This window comes from Lissotriton vulgaris, unplaced genomic scaffold, assembly GCF_964263255.1.
Source record: "Lissotriton vulgaris unplaced genomic scaffold, aLisVul1.2 SCAFFOLD_675, whole genome shotgun sequence".
NCBI classification, from domain to species: Eukaryota; Metazoa; Chordata; class Amphibia; order Caudata; family Salamandridae; genus Lissotriton; species Lissotriton vulgaris.
Genome location: NW_028249837.1, coordinates 243,023 through 266,468, shown reverse-complemented (window position 1 = coordinate 266,468; position 23,446 = coordinate 243,023). Strand labels below are relative to the sequence as shown.

At 45.0% G+C, this 23,446-nt stretch overlaps 1 protein-coding gene across 1 annotated transcript in view; it reads right to left on the bottom strand.

The window, feature by feature from the left end:
- LOC147663475 (palmitoyltransferase ZDHHC6-like) overlaps positions 1-23,446 on the bottom strand; it is a 142,195-nt gene that overhangs the window by 57,108 nt on the left and 61,641 nt on the right. The window contains exons 5-6 of the mRNA XM_086950421.1: positions 22,236-22,397; positions 11,228-11,281 (exon numbers count right to left, since the gene is read on the bottom strand). Of these exons, the coding sequence (XP_086806547.1) occupies positions 11,228-11,281; positions 22,236-22,397 (216 nt within the window). The remainder of the gene's footprint in view (positions 1-11,227; positions 11,282-22,235; positions 22,398-23,446) is intronic.

The following is a 23,446-nucleotide window of genomic DNA, read 5'->3' as shown; positions in this document are numbered from 1 at the left end:
GTGTCAGGAGGACGACTTTGATTTTGTAAAATCTGAGATAAAAGAGGGGGAAGTTCATAATCAGATGAAGAAGATGGCAAAAGGGAAAGCTGCGGGCCCGGATGGACTCCCTGTGGAGGTATATCAAATTGGTGCGGAGATAATCGTCCCAGTTCTCACTTCTTTGTTTAATAAAATATATTTGGCTGGTGAACCGATTCCAAAGACCTGGTTGGAGGCCTCAGTTGCTTTAATCTTGAAGCCGAACAAGGACCCCCTGATATTGAATCATATAGGCCGATCTCCCTGCTGAACACTGATTACAAACTTTTTGCAGGAGTATTGGCGGCGAGGCTAGCCAAAGTGATTAAAACTATTATACATGAGGATCAGAGGGGTTTCATGCCAGGTAGGCAGATTAACGAGCTGACTTTTCAGGCCATCACAGCAATAGACTATGCTACTGATAAGAAACTTCCGCTGACTATTGTAGCAATAGATGCCGCAAAGGCATTCGATCAGGTAAATTGGGATTATCTCTGGGATGTATTGTCCGCATTCGGTTTACCTACTAACTTCATCACCTCTATAAAAGCACTGTACTTGAACCCAAAGGCAAGGATTTTTGTAAATGGGACGCTCTCAGATTGGGTGCAAATATCAAGGGGCACTAGGCAGGGGTGCCCCCTTTCCCCCCTATTGTTTAATTTATATATCGAGCCATTAGTAAATAAACTAAGGGCAGATCATTTAATAAAACCCTTTTCAATAAACGATCTGGATCTAAAATTCGCCCTATATGCAGATGACCTCTTAATGTTCACTTCCAATCCTGAGGTAGCAATACCTAGACTTTTTGAACATGCAGAAGCTTTTGGAAAGACCTCTGGTTATAGAATAAATAAGGATAAAACGGAAATCATGCAATGGAACCAGGAGGCAGTGTTGCCTGAAACAAAAATAAGGATGAGGTACCTTGGGATTCAATTAGTCCAGGACATTACTCAGATATTGATAGTTAATCTGGACAAGGTGTATAAGGAAATCTGTGGACAATTACAGCGTTGGTCCGGGCTCCCATTAAACATCTTCGGGAGGGTTAATCTTATAAAGATGATTATACTACCAAAGGTAACTCTTGTTTAATTCAATACCCTTATCTTTCGACACAAAGGCGGTGGGAAAACTACAAGGAAAAATAGGCTCATTCATCTGGAATTCCAAAATGCCCAGAATCTCTGCTAAAAAGTTAAGAAGACAATTAAAAATGGGAGGTCTGGCGCTACCTGACATCTTGCATTATGCTCATTCCTTCCACTTTAAAAATTTTAGAGTTATGGCAGGTAAGGCAGATACATCTTTTTTGGGACGTTTGTTTCAAGCAATATTGCATGGTATCCCCCAAGGTCACGAATACTTTTTATTTAAGTTTGGAGACCCCAGATTCTACAAAAAGGTCAGGCTAAAGGTTTTAGTCACGGCTCTGAAGAATTGGGTTTTCTTCAGGAGAAAATTACAAATTCCATACTACGCCTCCCAGGCCCCAATATGGGACTCTCCAGGGACCCCAGAATGTCTTAGAGACCAACTGTCAACCCCTCTCAAATTAGCAGGGTTAATGCAGTGGAGAGATTTACAAAATGATCAACAGCTATTGGGGTGGGACTCCCTCTCTCTGTTGACGGGAGGAACCCTTACAAGATTTAAATATTACCAATTGTCAAGCTGGTGGTCTACGGAAATATGGGATTGTACATCTAACCCGAAATTTGATTTTGTAAATAGAAAGGGGCGTTGGGATAAAGAACTCGCTTTTTGGTATGAGACCTTGATGGAAAAAGAGGGAGTTACTGATTTGGAACTTCAGAGTCTCTGGGGAAATGTTGTGGGGCTGGATAGCAATAAACTGGTAGACTTGTGGGGGGACTCTTTTAGTCTGGTGAACGGAATAGTAAAATCCGCTCCTCTTAAACGAAACCATCTGTTCACACTGTACAGGGTGTATTTCTCCCCAAAAAGACTGACAAGGATCACAAACATACAATATAGCTGCCCAAGGTGTAAATCTTTAGAGGCAGATGATTTGCATATGTTTGTAGAATGCCCTAGCCTTAACTTGTTTTGGAAAAAAATTGAGGGTTTTTTGATGGATGTACTAGGAACTCGGATCGTGGTTTCACCGGCAATGATTCTGTTCGGTCTGGGGACGGATTACCAGCTTGCGAACCAGCAGACTAAATTTATTTTCTATGTGATGTTATTGGCTAGACGAGAAATATGTAAAGTATGGAAATCTGAAGATGCTCCCACCTTTTCTGAGTGTTTAAGGTATATTATTTATATTAGTGAGTCTGATATAGCATGTGATAATTCCTCAGAGTCTAAGATCTGGGAGCTCCTTGTGGCATGGCGGAACAGATGAGAGTATTCCGATGATTTTACCTGGGTACTGTTGGTGCTTAGTCCTCAACCAATCCGAGGGTCGCCAAGTCAGAGGCTGAGGTGGATAAAGCAAACAGTAAACACTAGAGGGGAGTATCTTTTTCCGGCTCTCTCTGGCGTCTAATTCTGTGGGCGTAACATCGTGATGCCAGGGGGAGGGGAGAGGATCTCCGTCTAGAGCACCCAAATTGGTATATGAGGAATAAAAAAAAAACAAAAAAAAAAAAAAACAATGTATGCACATCACACGTGTCAGAGAAGAACATAGGAAAATCTGACCACTCTACCATCATATTAGGACATGTATCACTCCATTTACATATACTTCACAGTATTAAGTATGCGTCAGCAAAAGGGAACTAGTCATAGGGAAACTACAGGCACCTGGTACTACGGAGATATGTATAAACTAACATGAATTCTGAATTGAACTTCAATCCGTCTCATCACGCTCTATAGATGATCGGTAGGCACGGAAGGGGGTCCAGAAGTCTTTGGGGTGTGAGTTCAGGGGGTGAATCTGCATAATCCTCATCCACTTTCTCACAACAACACATACTCTCAAGCCATCCCAAGGCAATGGGGGGACAGGAACTACCATAGCACTGCTATTTCTCTTTTAGCCGGCGGCAGCGCCATGGATACACACCTATGGGCGCAGCGTGGCACCTCAAGGGTATATCCCAATAATGCCATTAGAGGACAAGGTGCAAGCGCCGCGCCAGTCATAGCTGAGATATGTTCAAAAACAGTCACCCAGTAAGCATGTACAACTGAGTAAGTCCAGGCGAGGTGTGCAAAGTCAGCTCCCACATCGCGGCACCTAGCACAGGCGTCAGGTCTAGTGTGGTCAAACTTAGCAATATCCGGAGGGGTTAGAGAATATTGATGAATACATTTAAGGTGTTTTCATTTGTGGCATTGACAGATAGAAATGCGTTGCGTCTGTATGCAACAATATGCCCACATTTTGTCTGTTATTTCTACCCAGAGTTCTGTCGCCCAATCCTCTCGCACTCGTGTGGTAGTGTCGGATTTCAGTACGAGACAAGATCGATAGATTCTAGAAATCATACGTCCTCCCTTGGTAGTGGGGCAAAATGCTCAGGAGGGAGGGGATAGGAAGGGAGGAGCGATCGCTGAGTGGTGCGCAGTCTCCTGAAAATGAATTGGTCCATGTATGATATGTCCCTTTTTCATGGTCCCTCCAAAAGGGGTACAACATGCCCATAGTATGAAAATCATATCTGTGAAGGGAGAATCAAACTAGTTTTTCCCTGATGAGTGGCAGCCAGGGGTTGTCATGCAGCGGGATGGCGTTCGAATAGAGGGGGCAACAACCCAATATGTGGCGCATACAGCACCATGCCCAACAGGTAGTAGACACCGTTTGTTTGTCCGTATCGTCGAGTGGGATTCTCTTGGGTAGGATATGGGTGAGTGCGATTCCGGCGAGAAGCACTTGTTCAGGGCGTAGATAGGGCATTCGAGCAGCAGGATGGTACCAACGGTATGAGTATTGGCACTGTCCTCCTAAATAATATAAATGTAGGCCAGGGCACTCAGTCTGCTGCGCTCGTAAGGGAGTGTAAGCGTATCCCAAAGAATAGGGGGGACGAGTTCCTGACCATATTAATAGCAAGATGGTTCCCCTTAGTGTATTGGAAAAGTGCTGTGTAAGAGTAAAGGGATATTTGTGAAGAGGTATAGAGAGCGAGGCAAGACGACCACTTTTATTATGGCAACTCGCCCAGCTATCGATAAGGGGAGTTTTATCCAACACTCAACCCATGCATTGAGATCGGTCAATGCCAGTCCATAATTTCATTGCAGAATATGCTCCTTTTCTCCTTGTATGTGGATACCCAGATTTTTAGTTCCATCCGGCGCCCATTTAAGGGGAATCTCAACCGGAACAGCTCTGAATTGGCCTAATTTATACGGAGGCCCGAGAAGTCACAGAATCTGGCTATCTCCAGCATATGGAGTGGAGTATGGTAGCAGTCGGCTGCAAGTTCAAGCTGGGCTGTATCATTTCCAAATCCCTTGCCGGTCAGGGCCCCCTCTTCATTTCTTCCCTCCTTCAACCCTACGTCCCTCCTCGTACTCTCCGGTCTTCCCAACTGGCCTTGTTATCCATTCCCAGATACAAGAGGAAGAAACACGGCGGGCTCAAGTTCTCCTTCCTGGCCCCCACTTTTTGGAATTCCCTCCCCCTGCCTCTCAGACTGTCCACTTCGTACCCCAAATTCAGATCTTCCCTTAAAACTTTTCTGTTTACTGAATCCTACAAATAAACGGCCTCTTTGCTCCTTCATCTGCTCTCCTCATTATGGCGCCAAGAAACCTAATGATGTTAGTTGCGCCTTATAAATTTGTTTAACATAACATAACATAACATAACATATGAGGGGGAAGATTGAGGTGGGGGTTGAGGATGAACAGTAAAATGTCATCTGCATAAAGTGATTAGTAGAGGCACATGGGCGAGCTGGAGCTAGCGGTGTAAGTGGCGCTCGTGCATCGCCCAGACCAGAGGGTCCATTGTCATTATAAATAAAAGGGGGGGGGGGGGGGGATTAGTGGGCACCCTTGTTGAGTACCAGGCAGAATCGGGAACGCATCTCATATAGCGCCGTTCACTCAAACGCGAGCCGTCGGATTGGAATATAGTAACATTATTAATTATATGAACTGGGTGGAATTCCCAGTTTGTCTAGCATAGCTCAAAGAAAAGGCCACTCGAGGGAGTCGAAGGCCTTTTCTGCATCGAGCAGGGTCACGGAGGCAGGGACGGCGGGGGAGGTTTTATGGAGTACGTCAAAAACAGTGCAGAGATTCAAGGAGGTGGATCGAACCCAAATTGTGCCGAAGAGATGAGTTGCTCCATTAGCAGAGCCAGTCTGGTTGCTAGCACCTTAACCAATATTGTATTCTCCAAGTTTCACAGAAATAATGGTCGATAAGACACACAGATACCAGAATCTTTACCTGGCTTCAGCAGCAAAGTGGGGACTGTCTCTCATAGCCTAGGGGGTAAAGTGCCGACTTGTATGCCCTCGTTGAAAAAGGCCAAAACTCGGTGCAAGTTGTTGCTTATACGTTTTATAAAATGCCCGGTAGGTCCATCAAGACCAGGCGATTTGGAACCATCTAGAGTGTTGATAGCTTGGGTCACCACCTCTAGAGTAAGTGGTTCATAGAGAAATTGTCACTGACCGACCTCAAGCCACACCATGGCAACATCTGCCAGGTATGTTGAAAGTGCCTAGGGGTCATGACATACCTCAGAAGAGTACAATTTCAGGTAATAAGTACAGAGCGTGGCCATGATACGTTCTCTGCCCATAATGGACTCTCCATTCTCCGGTCGGAGTTCCGCAACATCGTTGACCGGTATGTTGGGGCGTAGAATGCGAGCAAGGGTGCGGCCAGGGTGCTTGCCCTTGCCATAGCGACTAGCTTGGGTGTGTTTGCTCATGTATGTAGTTGTCCGTTCTGCCAACTCATGAAATTTGGCCAGCAATTCCGCCTGCCGATACAGTCTAGGTGTTCGATCAGTCTCCTCGCTGTGCTCCAGGTCCTGCAGTTTTTCAGTCCAGCTTAATTACGTGCGGATATCTCTGAGAATATCCACCTGCTTGGAAATGCACACCCCTCTGATGAAGGCCTTAAAGGCCTCCCACAGGATCGCCTGCGAAGGCACAGTTCTGGCATTGTTCTCAAAATATTCGAGAACGGACCTATGAAGTTCACTACAAAATACTTGGTCCCTAAGTGAATCACTGTTAAAACGCCAGCTGAACTTGAGGCCACATCCATATGAAATCCGAAGCTTCAATAAGATTGGATTATGATCTGAAAGTGTTTTTAGGAGCACAGTGACCTCGGATATCCACAAGTGGGCAGTAGCCGACAATAGCCGACAATCTAATGGGGTCCAGACAGAATGGAGTGCCGAATAGAAGGTGTATCCTGATTGCGTATGGGTGATGGATACGGCATGCAGCATATAAGCGTCAATGATGTGGCGGAGTGCCTCCCGGGCCTTTGGTTTGTCAGATGGGTGTGTGCTAGTGGAGTCGGTCTACACACAGGGTGGTAAATTAAGATCCCCCACTAATAATAAACTGGTCCACCTCGAAACTGTCCAGTCGGGAATGGAAGTTTAAAAAAAAGTGAATGTCATCAGTGTTAGGGGCATATATATTAACGAATAATGTACTTTTGTCTTCCATTGTTCCAAGTACTAACAAATATCGCCCTTTTGTGTTCGAAAAATGCGAGTGATAAAGAAAAGGTACCGTTTTATGAATTAAGATACACGTACCTCGCAAATAGGAACTGTAACACAAGAAATAAGGATATGTGCCCCAATTCCTAGCAAAAGCATGTTCAGCATGCTGAGAGAAATAGGTCTCCTGAAGAAAGACAATTTTAGCAGAATGTCTATTAAGCTATGCCAGTACCGGTTTCCCTTTGTGGGGATTGTTAATACTGCGTAGATTCCAGGTAACTACACCTAGGTCGATGAACTTGACCATGCTGTGGAGTTAGCATGCAGTGATCATACGTAGGCCCGAGAGCCTTGTGACATACAACAGTGTAGGTGATGAATGCTAAGGTGTGATGTGCAGCATCAAAAAACATTTCAACTTTAGTAAAAACAGTCCCAAAGCGGTGCCCCATCCCCCACCCACACTAGATCCAAAATTATCCAGTGAATCCCATTTAACCCATCAAAAAAGAAGGAAGAACATAACCCGTAACAATTAAGAATGGTGTTCTCCATGGGGGCATGGGAACGACTCGGGGGCATGGGAACGACTCGGACTCCGGGGGTCCCTAGAGAGCATAGTATCAGAGCTGGTGTAAGGTGCTCGCAACCATGTATTTGAATACGCAAGCGAGGACGTATACAATATTAATCATTTGCCGACATATATAAAAGCAAGGGGACAAGGGCAATAGACATTAAGCTCAGCGGCCAACCACCCCCTAATTTTGTTTCAAGATGTAGTGGGCCAGCTTCTGTGTCCCTACGTCCCATTAGTATCCGGGGTGCGTGGTCATTCGTCGGAGATCCAGCACAGAGAGATTTGTTGTAGGCCTCAGCATCTGCACGGGTGTCGAAGATCTTGGATCGTCCCTTACGTTCTATCCGCTTTCGGGCCGGGTACAGCATGGAGTAGCGGATGTGCAATTTGCGGAATGAGTTTTTAACACAGCTGTATTTCCGAACAGCTTCCTGTACCATTGGGGTGAAATCAAGGACAATGGAAATGCTCGAGCCTTGGTATTGAAGGGGACCCTTTTCCCGGGCCAGCTGCAGCGCTTTATCTCTGTCCCTATAGTTGAGCAGACAGGCTATAAGGAATCTCAGTGGAGTGCCTTTCGGAGGTTGCTGGCCCAATAAGCGGCATGCACATTTGACCGCAAAAGTGTTGGATAAGCTAATACTATCAAAGAGGGCCTGCAGCATTTGTTCAACAAAGTTCTCAGGATACCCCATGTTGGTGGTCTCAGCAATTCGAGATACGAATGTTGTTTCTTTGAGATCTTGCCTCGAGTTCCTCGATCTTATTTGCCACTTGTTTTAAAAGGCGCTCTATTTTATCTAGGAGTTTCTGCGTTGTCACCGAGTTATCCTCCAGGCTGGAGATCCTTTCTTCAGTGCGGTGTCAGCGGCACAGCATCGCCCTCGATGCTCTTTGGCCTCAGCTCATGGTGATGTGGGCGGGCATCACCCTTGCGTCCCCTCGAGCCATAGGGCTCCTGATATGCAGTGGGGACCCCAGAGTTAGGGTACTTCAGCGACGAGCAGGATATCAGGGACTGCCGGGCCTGGAGCCTCACTCAGATGCAGCCATCTTAGTGGCAGTCGTGGCCAAGCCCCCCTGAAAACACATTATTTCCATACAAACAAGCCTTTTTTTCAGTGTAAAGCTTACTATTCAAACCGTATTTTGGCTGCGGCCAACAAATAGAAAGGAATATTTGCATTTTTAAATGAACTCTCGGACACTGTCAAACTAACCCCACAAATCCCATTTTTGAAGATGAATGGCTACTGTCACTGGCACTCCATTGTTTATGGCAGCATGCCCAAGAAAGCAAGAAAGACAGCATTTCAAGTAAAAGAGATTTTTTTAAACTCTGGATCACCTTCTATACTGATACAGCTTGTATGGTATAAAATGACAGTCTCAAGAAACAACTGATCGTCAACATGATAGTCACCATGCCTTTCAATGTAAAAGCTCAGAGTACAACAAGAGTCAAAGTGATGCAATTTATGTTCCTCCTTGGTAGGATGCAACAGAGGGAAAAAGCAGACACCAAGATAATAAGCTGTCCAACATGATAGGAGGCAGCCGCTTTACGCAGGAAGGAAACTCTTGTGTGAAGAAATGCCTTGTAAACTGAGGATGATCACAAAGGATAAGCCCTAGTTAGCTCACTCACTGAGCTGAAATGACAGACAGTAATAAGGAGAACCATTTTCAGAGTAGGAAGGGTCAGGAAGAAGCTGTGCAATGGCTCAATGGTGAAACAAGCAAAAAGTTGATGTGCTAAATAAATTAAGGTCGCTGTGGGGCATCATGAGCAGAGTAGGAGGCAACACACAGGTCACAGCAGGGGACATAATCAGGGCTATTCTGACAACCAAAAAAGTAATCTTCTACAGTGCATGGAGAACCCACTATCTGCAAAATATCAGATAACCATGCCTACAATGATTCACCTTTCTCCTCAGACACCATATCACAAAGCATGAGAAGCAGCATGAATTACCAGATTTAGTGGAGGGGCCGCATGCAGTGACTAGGACAACTACCAAGGGCAGATTGAAGGCACTCAGATTTTCCTTCTCCAGTTCCAAGCACAAAGGTGCAAGCAGGGAAGGTTCAGGTGAAGCATCATGCCTTCCCAATGTGAGACGAGGTTCTCCATTGTGAAGCGGAAGAGAAGGGCAAACAGTGAGAGGAAATGGCTGCCAACACCAAACTCAGGTGGACATACTCTGGGTCACCTGCACATGGTCCTACTGCAACTTCTGCAAAACTACAAGGAATCTGAGGAAATGGGTATTTTAGATTGAAGTGATAGCGCATATGGGATTAGCCCGACAGTTAATCATGTGACATGCATCCTCCCTTCAGTATTGGGTTTACCCAAGGACAAACTAATGGTATTGCGGTATGTGTGTTGGAGTAAGGAGGACTTTTGCAGCTGGTGGTGCTTAACCAAGAAACCACTCTGGCTGCCAAGTTGAGTAAAAACTGTTTTGACTGCTTACGATCTGAAAGAGCGGTTTACAACCACCAGGATCTCCAATAAAGGACCCCCAGAACTTCCAATATTGTTGATGGAATTGGGGTGTCTTACAAGCCAAGCCCATTTAGCACACAATGGAACTTCTTTGCTTAAAGCACCCAGAGCAGAGTCCGCCCTATACTTGAATAGTTGAGAGCCACAGAACACCAAGTCCATCAAGTTTGCCTGTATGTCATCAGAAACATCAGTGAAAAGAATTCACGTTGTGTCTGTGAATGGTGGTTGAAGTACTCATGGATCAAGCCACAAAGTCAGCTGTGTCCAGCCTAGAATACAGTCTGTTTGGTTGCATGCTGGCCATCTTTTACTAACTGCACAAAGGGGCGTCGCGCATGATTCAGAAGGCTACTCATTGACAACTAAGTCCTCGCCAAAAGTCTGCGAGTAGCACACCAGCAAGCATGTGGTGTTGGCGGACAGCATATACAGACTTCTTCTTCCACAAAGTGTCAATGTGCTTAGACTCTTGGTACAGCAAAGTTGGGGGGAAAGCATTGGGGTCCTAGTTAGATGACCATGACTACAACATCAAATTCTTAGTTGAAGATGGGGAGGGGTGCGCTTAGAGTTCCTAGGCTTTGACATATACAACCTGGGGATCCGCCGAATAACAGCAGGAGCAGAAAGGGGCTTATACCAAGAATTGGGTCCAAGCGGGCCTCAAATAGCAGCAGAGTCTCGAAGGTTGAAGATGCAGGCTGAGTTGGTTTTGAACTCTTTAATGGGACGAGGAGTTTCCTAAAATGTGGCTGCTTTATGGATAACAAAGTGAAACAGGAAACCTCCTCACAAAGAAGTTCAGAGGGATAGTCTAACTCAAACTAAGGAGAGGTGATAAGTGAGCTAGCATCTGGCAATGTAGCAGTCGTCAGTATAATATGAAGGGATAAGATTAATCATCATTATCACTGTGGGACAACAATTCAGGCATAATTGGTGTGAAGAGGGCACCATACTGGGGAACCACTGGGCATATAGTAAAGGCTTGCACGGGTGGGTCATTCTTAAAAGGTTCGACTTTTACTCTCTTTTGCCAGAACATACTGCCTTTCCAAGATAGTAGCTGGTTCCAGCAGGTTCTAGCACAACTCTGACACAGATGCTTCTGCACAGCAAACAGAACAGCCTTTGGAGGATCAGGAGTACTCTATGCTGTAGCAGCTCCTATCAGCAGGGGGCAGCCAACCTCAAGTAAGCGAGAGGTAGCTAACAAAGGTTTGGTCGGGAGACCCAAAAACTCCTTAGGGCAGAAGGCACTACAGAGAGGGCTGCGGATATCTGGAGCATTGCCTGAGTAAAGGCTGTCACTTACTGTCACTCAACTGAGGGCGTTAGAACTCGGCAAATTAAAGGACCAGTACAGGCTCCAAACAGGAACTCAAGACTAGAGACAAGTGAGGGTATCAGAATGGGAGTGGCGCAGGGGGAGGGCTACATTTAAGGAAAATGACTTGACAAATAATCTTACCTTTTCCTCTATCCAGGATTCTATGGAGGTCTTATTTCTTAAAATCACTTTCAACTATAATTAAAAAAAGAAAAATCAAACCAGTATGCAATTTCAGTTTAAACATCACAACAGCAACTATACACATGTTCACCATAAACAGTGGATGAAAGTTAAATTACTACAGTTATCAGGGTTGTTACTGAACAAATGTAGTTGCGGGTCTGTTAGTTTTGCAGTGTAGAGAGATGACTACTTGGATATCCGTGGTGGAAAAAGGATTGCTGCACGGATGATGCAGGGAAGTTGATTTTTGGGAGATAGGCTCAGTGAGAAAGTTACAGCACCGCCTCATCCTGCAGTGCGATTGGTGCTTCCTGCGTCTCTCATCCTTACCCACATACCATGTGTCAACTACAGGATAAATAGTGAGTTGTAGGACCAATCTACTGATCAACTGTGTGAAGGGAAGACCCGGTTGAAACAACACTTTTACATTGGCTCAGCCACCCTTGACAAGTGGCTCCTCAGTGTTAAATGGCAAAGCACTGATCGATAAGATGGAGAAGAAGGTTTGCTCCTGACAATACCCGGGCTGAATGGTGAGGCCCTTTGGGTCAATGCCCCCTGTTCAAACACGCAGTTGCATTCAAGGAATCACAATGCCATAGGTTCACAAGTTTGCTGCAGCAATATGCAATAAAGGGTTGCATTTATGTCTCTACATAGACAAAAAGGGTACCCTCTGGGCAACCCTACACATATTTCCAACAAATGTCAAAGCAATGGAACCAGAGCATGAACTATGCAAAAACATAAGATTTTGCCATACCTAACAGGCAAATCAATTCAGTGCGACAGCTCAAAAGCAGTGCTCCACTGTCCGCCTACCTTTACATTAGCAAGTTTGTAATGACTGGTAACTGGTTAATAGGCCAGTTGCTTACTAATGAACTCACTGGGGCAGAACTCTTTGGTTTGTGAACCGAAGTCTTGGCCTTGACAGAAGTAGATAACACATAATAAATGATATTGATGTTCGCTACCTGATGTGAAATGCAGGCCATAAAAGTAAATAGTGCAAAACTCAACTGTCTGCCTTTTGATTCTGCAGTAATACCAAGCGGCTTGACTGCTTTTGGGAGATTATGGGTATATTAATGCATGAAGTCGCCTATATTTTTCTAAACTCGTCCGACAGCCCAGGCCTCTACTAGGTTATAACATGAGACTGAGTATTTGCAACAATGTTTCCAAGGCAGTGATATTGTTTTCAGTGCACTGTTTCGAAAGGAAGGAAGTGGTTAAAAGTGCGCGTCAGGAAACGTCACATTTTTCAGAGCACTTCTGCTTCAATCTTCACTAGTTCAACTTTCTTGCTCTATGTTCACTACGCTTAGTTTAAGCAGGTCGGTTTGAAAATTAAGTAAAAGCCTTATACAAGTGAAAAGTGGGTTTTCCACCCAGTCTGCTTGTAATGCTTCCTATTCTCATATGTGCAAAAAAAAAAAGCTTGCAGCACAGGCTGCTTTGATGGGAGGGTTGTACATTTCTGACGGATTCATCTTTTAACCATTTTTTTTTAATTATTGAAAAGTGTATGTCAAGTGCCATGCTACAGCTATGCAAAGAATGTTTTGACTTGTGAAGAGGTGATGTAATTTTTTTTTTTAAAAAACACCATTTCTAATTAACAGATTGCTTTACAATTTCATCTATACAATTTCATCTATTCTCCCTTCACAATTAAAATACTCAGGAATCAGTACTACCCGCATTAAACCCCAAACTGAGTTAGTAGCTCTCATCTTCACAACCAAGCTAGAACGCGCTCACTCAATCTGATCTCGGGCTTTTACTTATGCAAAGGTCTAGCGCATGTTTAGAATCAACTTAGAATATTCTGCTCCACTCTATCCAATAAAGTCAAAATTGAAGAAATCAGACAGCAGAATCTGAATCAAAGTAATACAGTTCTGCAAAGTAAGATATTCACCGACTTGGGTAGGAACGGTTTTCGGAATTCCCTCTGCATATGGCTCCCAACTGGTTTTTTGAGGATACCAGTGACATAAAATATTTGGATGCCCTTGGTTTTCAAATTTGCTTCTGTTAGTCCGAAAGTACCTAGGTAGATATGCATGGATTCTTGCGTAGCAGCTCCCTAGATGGGCAGCAATGGAGCACTGTAAATGGATGTCAGTCGGAGACAAATTGCATCTCCCAAGTAACGCTTTTGCATATTTACCCAGCCCATTTTTTTTAGATCATGCATAATAACAATTGACACACAGGGAGATTACCTAATTTGCCCTGAACACACTTTTTTGGGCGAAGTGCCAAAATTGTGATTAGAACAAAAGAATCTCGGTCACAAGATCGGTAGTTTGTTGTCACAGGGCATGAGTGCTATGCTCTGGTGTCCACACCTGAATTTGCTGCTAAAAACTGCCAGTCCTTACTGCTGCTAAATTGCTCGCTCCCATAGCGTTTTTAATTGTATTATTTTGCGGCGTATTTTAAGACAAATACTATCGTTTTTAACTCACTTGTGTACTGTACTCCTCCTTCCTGTCGGTGACCCGTTCCACCACGGGTTCTCCCGCTTGAGTGGAGGGCACGTTGACAGACATCAGGTCCCCGCTCCCATTGGCTGTTGTCAGTCAGGTGGGACGTGAGATACGTGACCCAACCCATATATCTAGGATGACGTTATTCGCGCACAGCGAATAAGCGCCGAAGTTGCGCGAAAGTTAAGCCCGTCTGCGCCTGTCCGCTCTACGGACGGGCTGCTGGACGGGCTGCACAGGGAGGAAACTACGACTTCGCTGGGCAGCCAGGCAACGCGGTCCTACGCCTATAGGGATATACTCTCTCTCAAACCCCCCCAGCTACCCTGCCACCACAGTCTCACCCCTGAAGCTCTCCTTCTTTCACCCTCATGTTGTTGCTATCTTAGCCACAATGAGCCCCCTTTCTCTCATCGCCCTAATAGAAACACTACAGCCAAAACACCTCCTACGCCTACTGCCCATTCTGAAAGAGTCTTTCTCATCATTGCTAGGTCATTGATTAAAAACAATATCGCGTTCCACGACTTTGTTACTGCTAGGAACCCCTCATGGGTTTTTATTACCGAAACCTGGGCATCTGAGTCCTCTGGTCCGGACCTCTTGCATGCCATCCCCGAGGGCTATGCACTAAACAGACTGGATAGAGTAGGTCGCAGGGGTGGAGGGCTGGCTATTCTCTATAAAGTTTCTGATGTCTGTCGTATTACAACTCTTTCCTCTCCATCAGATCTTTCCAGGCCATCCACTCCTTTATATCCTCCTCTCCCTCTGCCTCTTTTTCCGGTCTCCTTATCTACAGGCCCCCGGGCCCTAGATCTAGTTTTAGCCACAAACTCCTTAAAATCTTAGAACCTTATTTTGGTAAATCTCATCTTACGGTTATGGGGGACCTAAACTTCCATCTAGATGATCTTTGCTCGAAGGACACCCTCTCCTTAGTGGATCTTATGGCCGCCTGCGGCCTACACCAGCTGGTAAATAGCTCTACTCACCTGGCTGGCCACATTCTAGACGGGGTATTCTCCAACGACCCCAGACTCTACGGGCCCGCCCATCCCCTTGGTATGGTCTGACCATCTGGCGGTTCCTTTGGAACTGGAACTTCCCTCCTCCCCTTCTCTGTGCCATGGGTGCACGAACAAGAAACTCAAACGGAACTATAGGGCTATCACGAACGACTCTCTCTCCCCCCTTGTAGCACAGACCATAACGTTAGCTGCAGTGATGCTGCGCTGGAGTTTGCAAACTCTATCTCCAGAGCAATAGATCTTCTGGCCCCTGCCTCCTATCGCTATTCAGCGAGGCGGAAACCATCAGCCCCCTGGTTTACTGAGCCTCTTAGGCTCCTAAGGCAGAGCTGTAGGAGGCAGGAGAGGCTATGGCGGACAACCTGGAATCCCAAAGACAGAGAAAGACATAAGATTTTGCTGGCAGACTACAAGACAAGGATTATCAAAGAAAAACAGGCCTACTTTTCTAAAGCTCACAACGTCCCTCGCCTCCTCTAGGGATTTATTTAAAATTGTTGACTCGCTCTGCTCCTTACAAACTCCTGATCCCATCACAGGCTCCCAAGAATTGTGCGACAGGATCGCACAGTTCTTCCATACTAAAATTGTAGACATCTACTCAACTCTGGAAGCGCAGAGAGCCCATATGAGCCCTCTTCCTCTCCCGACTCAACCTTCCTTAGAATGTTGGGGAAAAGTTCCTTCGAACTTCCGGTCTGCCTTCCCACCCCTTACCCTTGAGCATCTAGATTTCCTCCTAAATAGGACCAAGTCAGGCTCGCCACTGGACCCCTGCCCTTTGAAGATCCTGAAAGACTGCAGGGAAACCCTGTTGCCCCCTATTCTGGAGATAATGAATTGTGCCATGATTCAGGGCACTTTCCCTGTTGTTTGGAAAAAGGCCATAGTGAAGCCACTGCTTAAAAAGCAGACTCTGGATCCTGAAATTCTCAAAAAACTTCGACCAATATCGCTGCTGCCTGCCCCAGCCCCAGCTAAAATGCTTGAAATCCACCTTAATCAGCATCTGACCTCCTTTCTTGAGATCTCTGGGTGCTTGGACCAATCTCAGCACGGCTTCCGAAAGTTTCACAGCACCGAGTCGGCTCTCACGGCAGTGGTCAACAACATTCGATCTAAGGTTGACCAAGGCCAGACCATTTTGCTGATCCTACTCGACCTGACTGCAGCTTTTGACACCCTATCTCCTTTGACCTTAACAGCTCGGCTAAGGGAGATAGGGGTGGAGGGCCCAGCATTGAGCCTCCTGTCCTCCTTTCTCAGTCAAAGAGAGCAGAGGGTAAAGCTAGGAGAGTTCCTCTCCCCTGCTAAACCTGTGCAGTGTGGGGTTCCACAGGGGTCGGCCTTGAGCCCGACCCTTTTTAACATCTATGTGGCCCCACTTGCCAGGTTAGTAAGATCACACGGGATGGAGGTGGTGTCATACACCGATGACACGCAGATCATGGTGTACCTCTCTCACTCGGTGAGTACCTCCGCGCTCAGCTTCAGGAACTGCATTCAGGCAGTCTCCGAATGGATGATTTTAAACTCACTGAAGCTGAACGGAGAGAAAACCGAGGTCTCGATCTTTGGCAAAGATCAAGACATATGTTCCAGTGATTGGTGGCCCCCCGGCTTGATTACTGTAACGCACTGTATGCAGAAATAAATAAGAGCCTCATCCTACGCCTTCAGTCCGTTCAGAACGCGGCTGCTAAGTTCATCCTGGGCGTTTCCTACACCTCCTCTGCCACCTCCGCCAGGAAGAGTCTGCACTGGCTCCCGATCCATCTAAGGATCACCTTCAAAATTCTATGCCTGGTTTTCAGTGCTTTATCAGGTGGAGGCTCTGAAGCCATTGGCTCCCTTCTTGTCCCCTACACCCCTAGCAGAAGCCTTCACTCTGCCTCTAAGAATCTTCTATCTGTCCCTCGAATAAACAGGCAGATGGGGTGGAAGGGCTTTCTCTTGCATTGCCCCCAAACTATGGAATGACCTCCCTTCCGAGTTGAAAACACAACCCTCTATGGCCCACTTTAAAAATGCACTAAAAACGCGGCTCTTCATCGAGGCATATCAGTAGCATGCTCCCTGACTCAACTATGTTTGGTTAGGCGCCTTGACACCCGTTGGGCAAAGTTTGTGCGTTATAAGTTGTGTTTCATTCATTCATTCATTCATTGTGCCATTTGATCACTCAATCCAATCTTCTTTCTAAGAGGAGACTTAATAGGTAAATCTAAAATCTAGGTGTCTTTCATGCTCAGGAGATTTAATTCTAACCAAGGACTTTAACACTTTCACGGTCTTATGGATGTATTTAGAGTGGAGACAGGGACAGACACCTAAAACGGGGAAGAGTTAACATGCCTGGTGAGCAGGGTGATTCAGAAAAGGGGGTGGTGATGAACAGAGTGTCTGAATTAAGCAGACCACTCTTACCCAGTCCAAAGATCGGGGCTTGATCCATCACCGTTATTTAGCTCACTGCACCATCCCAGCTCAGAACCTGGCTATATGCAAATCAGTCTGTCCCTGGCCCAGTGCATCATGGGAACAGGGCAGACTAAACTACCAAGCCAATTCTTCACCAGAAAGGAAACAAGCTTCCGGGGACCGGTTTCTGGCATTTCAGCCGTCTTCGGCCCGGCTTGCTTGAATCCTGATGGTGCAATGAGCAAGGGACTAACATCTGAGTATACCCTTCCACGCTTATGGTGGACAAAAATGATTCAGAAAAAGGGGTGGTGATGAACAGAGTGTCTGAATTAAGCAGACCACTCTTACCCAGTCCAAAGATCAGGGCTTGATCCATCACAGTTTTTTAGCTCACTGCACCATCCCAGCTCAGAACTTGGCTATATGCAAATTAGTCAGGCCCAGTGCATCATGGGAACAGGGCAGACCAAACTACCAAGCCAATTCTTATACTGGGAAGGAAACAAGCTTCCGGGGACCGGTTTCTGGCATTTCAGCCGTCTTCGGCCCGGCTTGCTTGAATCCTGATGGTGCAATGAGCAAGGGACTCACATCTGAGTATACCCTTCCACGCTTATGGTGGACAAAAATGATTCAGAAAAGGGGGTGGTGATGAACAGAGTGTCTGAATTAAGCAGACCACTCTTACCCAGTCCAAAGATCAGGGCTTGATCCATCACCGTTTTTTAGCTCACTGCACCATCCCAGCTCAGAACTTGGCTATATGCAAATTAGTCTGACCCTGGCCCAGTGCATCATGGGAACAGGGCAGACCAAACTACCAAGCCAATTCTTATACTGGGAAGGAAACAAGCTTCCGGGGACCGGTTTCTGGCATTTCAGCCGTCTTCGGCCCGGCTTGCTTGAATCCTGGTGGTGCAATGAGCAAGGGACTCACATCTGAGTATACCCTTCCACGCTTATGGTGGACAAAAATGATTCAGAAAAGGGAGTGGTGATGAACAGAGTGTCTGAATTAAGCAGACCACTCTTACCCAGTCCAAAGATCAGGGCTTGATCCATCACCGTTTTTTAGCTCACTGCACCATCCCAGCTCAGAACGTGGCTATATGCAAATTAGTCTGACCCTGGCCCAGTGCATCATGGGAACAGGGCAGACCAAACTACCAAGTGAGCAGGGTGTGCAGGTACTACAGCAGGCATCCATTTCCATGTTGTCAATTAATAACTATGCAAATCTATGTACGTTTAAGAGAGTAGATATGAAATTGACCAAGGCATGTCCCATGAAGAAATCAACGGGCAGTTCATGCCCCCAAACACATGGCTCTTAATCCACCAGGTTTCTTGTAAAGCACAACTACTCACCTGTTAGGGTCTCAAGGTGTTGTGAGGACAGAGGGGGGGGGGGGGGGGAATCTGCAGGTCAGGCGAAGAGCCAGGTCTTGAGCTCTCACAGGGACTTAACCACATCCCTGCTGACCAAATTCCTCTCCTGTGCTGGGCCATAATGATCTTGGGTGTGGTCATGACAAGCTCAGCTCGTCATGAGTACAGGAGCCCTGTGCCTCATGACGAGCTGAGCTCGTCATGAGCATCGAAGGGGTTACGCCGCTGCACCAATACATGTGATGTCCACGGTTATAATTTAAAAGTGAGGAATATGTGGTGAGCTGCAATTCAGTCACTTGCACTAGGGGTGGTTATCACTTCTGGAATTCTATTCCCTTGGAGGGGATATCTTATTCAGATTGTTTACTTTTCCGGAACCAACTCATTAACATTCAGCTTTAGTCTTTTTATATGCCCAGAAGTTGGCCTTTGTGTACACATCTGTGGCCAATTCACTCCACAATAAAATCTATGCACTTTCAAAATCAATACAAACATCTGCCTTCAGGAGCATCAAGCAGCTATTTAATTAGGTAACACGTCTTTGAACCAATAATTAGATATGATATGTTCAATGTGTACTGTTAGTTTACCCTAAAGAACTAGAATTATTCAAGCAAACACCTTCAACACATACTCTTTTACTGCTCTAACTGTTAGACTAACCTGGAGGGGATGGATTGTATCTGCAGATAGGGAATGAATCTCCAATTCACAATTCTGCCTGATAAAAATGTTGATTGGGAGAAGCAAAAGGCTGACCCGATGAAAATATTTGGAATTCAATGATATAAAAATAAAATGTAATGATTTAATTTATATCATTCTTTATCACAAATACAGTAACATTAGGAGGATACATTAAAAACATCAGCGAAGATACCGATCATAGCTTGTCATGCACTGTAAGCAAGCATTCTATAACTTTGCAGATTCGGGGACATCTCAAACTCAGTTGTTTATTAAACCTCCCCTCTCCCCAATAATGACCCTTCTTCAAAGAAAATCATCCTCGAGTCAAACATGTCTTATTGTAATCTTCAACACTGGTCCATCTACTTTTGCAGAAGGGGTCTGTAATCAAACAATTGCACCTTACAATAAATGTGCCACGGCTACACCGTTTTTAACCAATGTTCTACCTGAAAAATTTTAACAAAATTCGGTACAATATTAAATCTCATATTAAACCTCATAGCTGCCTCTTCATGGAACTCAGAAATATGAAAGGATGCATCTGTCTTGGTCCGATTTGAATCCAAGGTTTAAACACAAATTCTGCAACTGGAACCTGGACCATGGTCATTTGAGCTCACTGGATAAGGATGGTTACTCTGCCGCAATGCACTTCTTCAATGAAGGCTACTTGCACCTGAAGAACGAATTGCAGTTTTCTTTTACAAAGAGATGGAAACATGAGCCCTCTCCTAGGATCACTTGTAAGTGGCATACAGATGTGACTCATTCACGCCTTGCAAATTCCCAATGTGTAACTCAGATGCTTCTTATATTTTTCTCTCTCCTGATGATGACCCCTCAAGTAACTGGAAAGCGAAATATTTAGTGGTAACAAATGTAGAAATAGCGGAATCAACGTACTAAGCCAATTACAAAAAAACCAGTGGACTGGCCTATATTATTACTGTATCGCTATGTTATTATGCCAATGCATAAATCACTTAAGCACTAAGGGGTTGATTTACAAAACAGACAATAATGGTAAGTCACACTTATATGCGCTTTTAAATAACCGCTCACCTTGCCATTCACAAAACATGGCAAGGAAATGTAACTTAAGTAGGCCTTAAATCTGAAATGTAGGTAGATGGTATTCTTATAAAATAGCTACTTAAGTCAATGATTGGGGATGAAAAGTGGGATAGTGTATACTCGGTCAAAATATGCCAGTGGTGCAATTAGTGTGTGTATATATATATATATATATATATATATATATCGCCAATTCGATCCTAAGGTATCAGAGCACGTAACTTGAGCACCAGTTATGTTATTTATTATTTTATTTTATTGCACTTGTATTGCGCACAGCTACCCGCAATGGGTTTCCCGGCGCCAGGGACAGACTAGAGAAGAAAAACAGACAACTGCAAAGAGGGGACTGACGCATTCATTTTTGGTAGGCACTGTGAGATTAAGTGATTTGCCCAGAATCGCAGGCTATTGAGCGTCCCTGCCGAGACTCGAACCCAGTTCCCCAGCTTTGAGGACGACGACGCTAGCTGTTAGGCCACATACTCTCATCATGAAATTGAAAAAGATAAGAAGCAAACATTTTTCTCTCATCCTACAAATGTTTTCCACAACTAATCTTCTCTTTCCCTACTCACCATGACAAAATGGGGAGGACTGTAATTCCTTCGCACAAGGTCACATCCACCAATTGTCACTTTTAACTTAGGACTTTGCTAGGTGACCAGATGTGTGGCAAAATGTAAATGCGTGTATACTTGTAAAGCGCACTGCCGCCCCATCTCGGGGCATCCTGGCACTGTATACCGCTGTTGAACCCTTCCTGGCTTTCTCTGTGAAATGCCCCCTCCTGAGCAACCCCAAGGTGAAGCCAGGCATCCCAGTGCTGTTGGGGCCGTTGTGGAGATTAAGCAAGCTATTGCCCAGAGTTGCAGAGTGGGACCCATGATTAGAGTAGGCACCGAGGCGAGAATTATCGAGTTCGCGGACTGAGCCCAAGACCCTGCCGCGTCGGGAATTGAACCCTGGTCCCGGGCCTGACCTCTGCTTTAGGGTCTGCCGCTTCTAACCAGTGAGCCACACTTCTCCAAAACATTTGTTAATTTCCTCAAAAGCAAGAGCTTGGGTGTGAGACGGAACCCCACCAAGCCACTTTCATGAATAATAGGTTTGTACATTTGATATCATTTGAATTGCAAGCATTCTTGGAAAGCCGATGAGGAATGCATATTGGCCTAGGGCGTGATCCTAGATGGCGGTACTGACTACCAGGTCTTGCCTACAGCTTCAGTGATCTGTTAATGAAACAACTGTTGTAGGCAATACCAATACTTACAGTGGGCTTTGGGTCAGGCCACTGCTTCTCATTAAATGGTTTTCTTGCAAATCTCATATACTTCTTTCTTATTCGATAACTTGGCTGCCTCTTCCTAGGTTTCTCCCCAAGGTGGAGCATAGCTGCTTTACCAGCCATCTGACTTGATGACTTGGACCTTCCACTGCTCTCATTCAGGGAGGTGCTCTCTGCCTCTGGTGGCTGCTTCCCCCTTTGCTGGCTGTTGTCTTCACCCCCTCCGTACCACTTATTTTTAGAACCCTCCCCCTTCCCACAACTCACCACCATTCATCTGTGACATTTTCTTCCTAACCCTACAATTCGAATTATCATTCAATGTCTCCATAAAACAGGAATCACAAAAGCATACACGATCGAATACTGGTTCAGAGCTAAATAAAATCTCCAACATTGCCTTTTTGACAAAATAATGATTGAAAATAAGCAAGTATTTTCCCAAATCAACAGAGTGCAATACACAGTCTAGAACACAGATTGAAACAATGCATGAATATTACTGGACTCAAAACATTTCGATCATAAAAATAAATTGCTGTTCCTCTCACCTGAATAATAAATAACATTCCAACTGCAATGGTTGTTCCTAATGCCAGTCCTAAGGCAAACAAAGAGGTAGCAAAAGCCGATAAGCCAAAGGGAATTATAGGACGAGGGTCTCTCTTGGCAAAACTCATATCAATCTTCACTGAACTCCATCCAAATGATACCTGAAAACCAAATCATTACAATGTATTACCCTGCAAAAATTACATATGTACAAGTTTGCACTCTGCTGGTTGTGTAAAGGTGAACCTGCTTCCAATGCATAAGGACACTTCCACCAGTCCATTTCCAGTCAAGTGCATTTTGGGTTTTTCATATGGAGTTTGATTTATGCCTTTCTGGTTACAGCGCACTGACCCTTAAAAAAAAAAAAATCAGCAAAGTACTTGCAGATTAATCACAAACATGCTAGGTGTCAGAACCCTAGGTCACGCCTCTAGGGCCATCCAATCACTAATCAATCCACAAAAGAGAATTGTGCTCTAGCTGCGACAAGTAGGTTTCTACAATAAAAGCGCCTGCAGAGAAGCACGCTGAAGCTGCAATCGGATATCAAAGTGACTCAGACCAATGGCAAATCGGTGAGGCCTGTAGGAACATGAGTCAGGTTAAAGGGTCTTTCATCATTGAATTCAGAAAACAGTATGTTCTGAAACCGATCCTAAAACTCCCTGTTTTCTATTCCGGTAAAAAGAGGACTATACGTCAGAATTCCTAAAGTATGGTCCTCTTAGCCGGGTCTTTCTATAAAAGCAGCATCCACCAAGAATGAGTCACTCGCTATTCAGAAAGTCTACTGCTGGAGAGATCGGAGACTCGCTGGCTCCCGGAGACATCAAAAGAAAGAATAACAAAAGAGATTTTAAGACTGGTCTGATCTTGGGGTAAGGGTGCGCATGCGACATTCAGAGAAAAGATTCGTCATTGATAATTATTTTGGAAAAATTGCTCTGTTTTGAAAAAGTTGATAGGTCTGAAACCATTTTGTTAAAAGGAGCAGAATTCCACGTAAGTAAATTCTGAGTATTCAGCACTCCTTTAAAAAAAGAAAAGGCGGATTTCAAAATACCTTGACCCCGAGGCAGTTGTTAATCAAACTGTATGTAAGAGAAAAGGAACAAAACAACTTCCTGAGAGTCAGTAACGAGGGATTTTCTCATTTGAAAACACAAAGAATTAGGGAGTTGAGGCAGACTCTAATATTGTACACTCT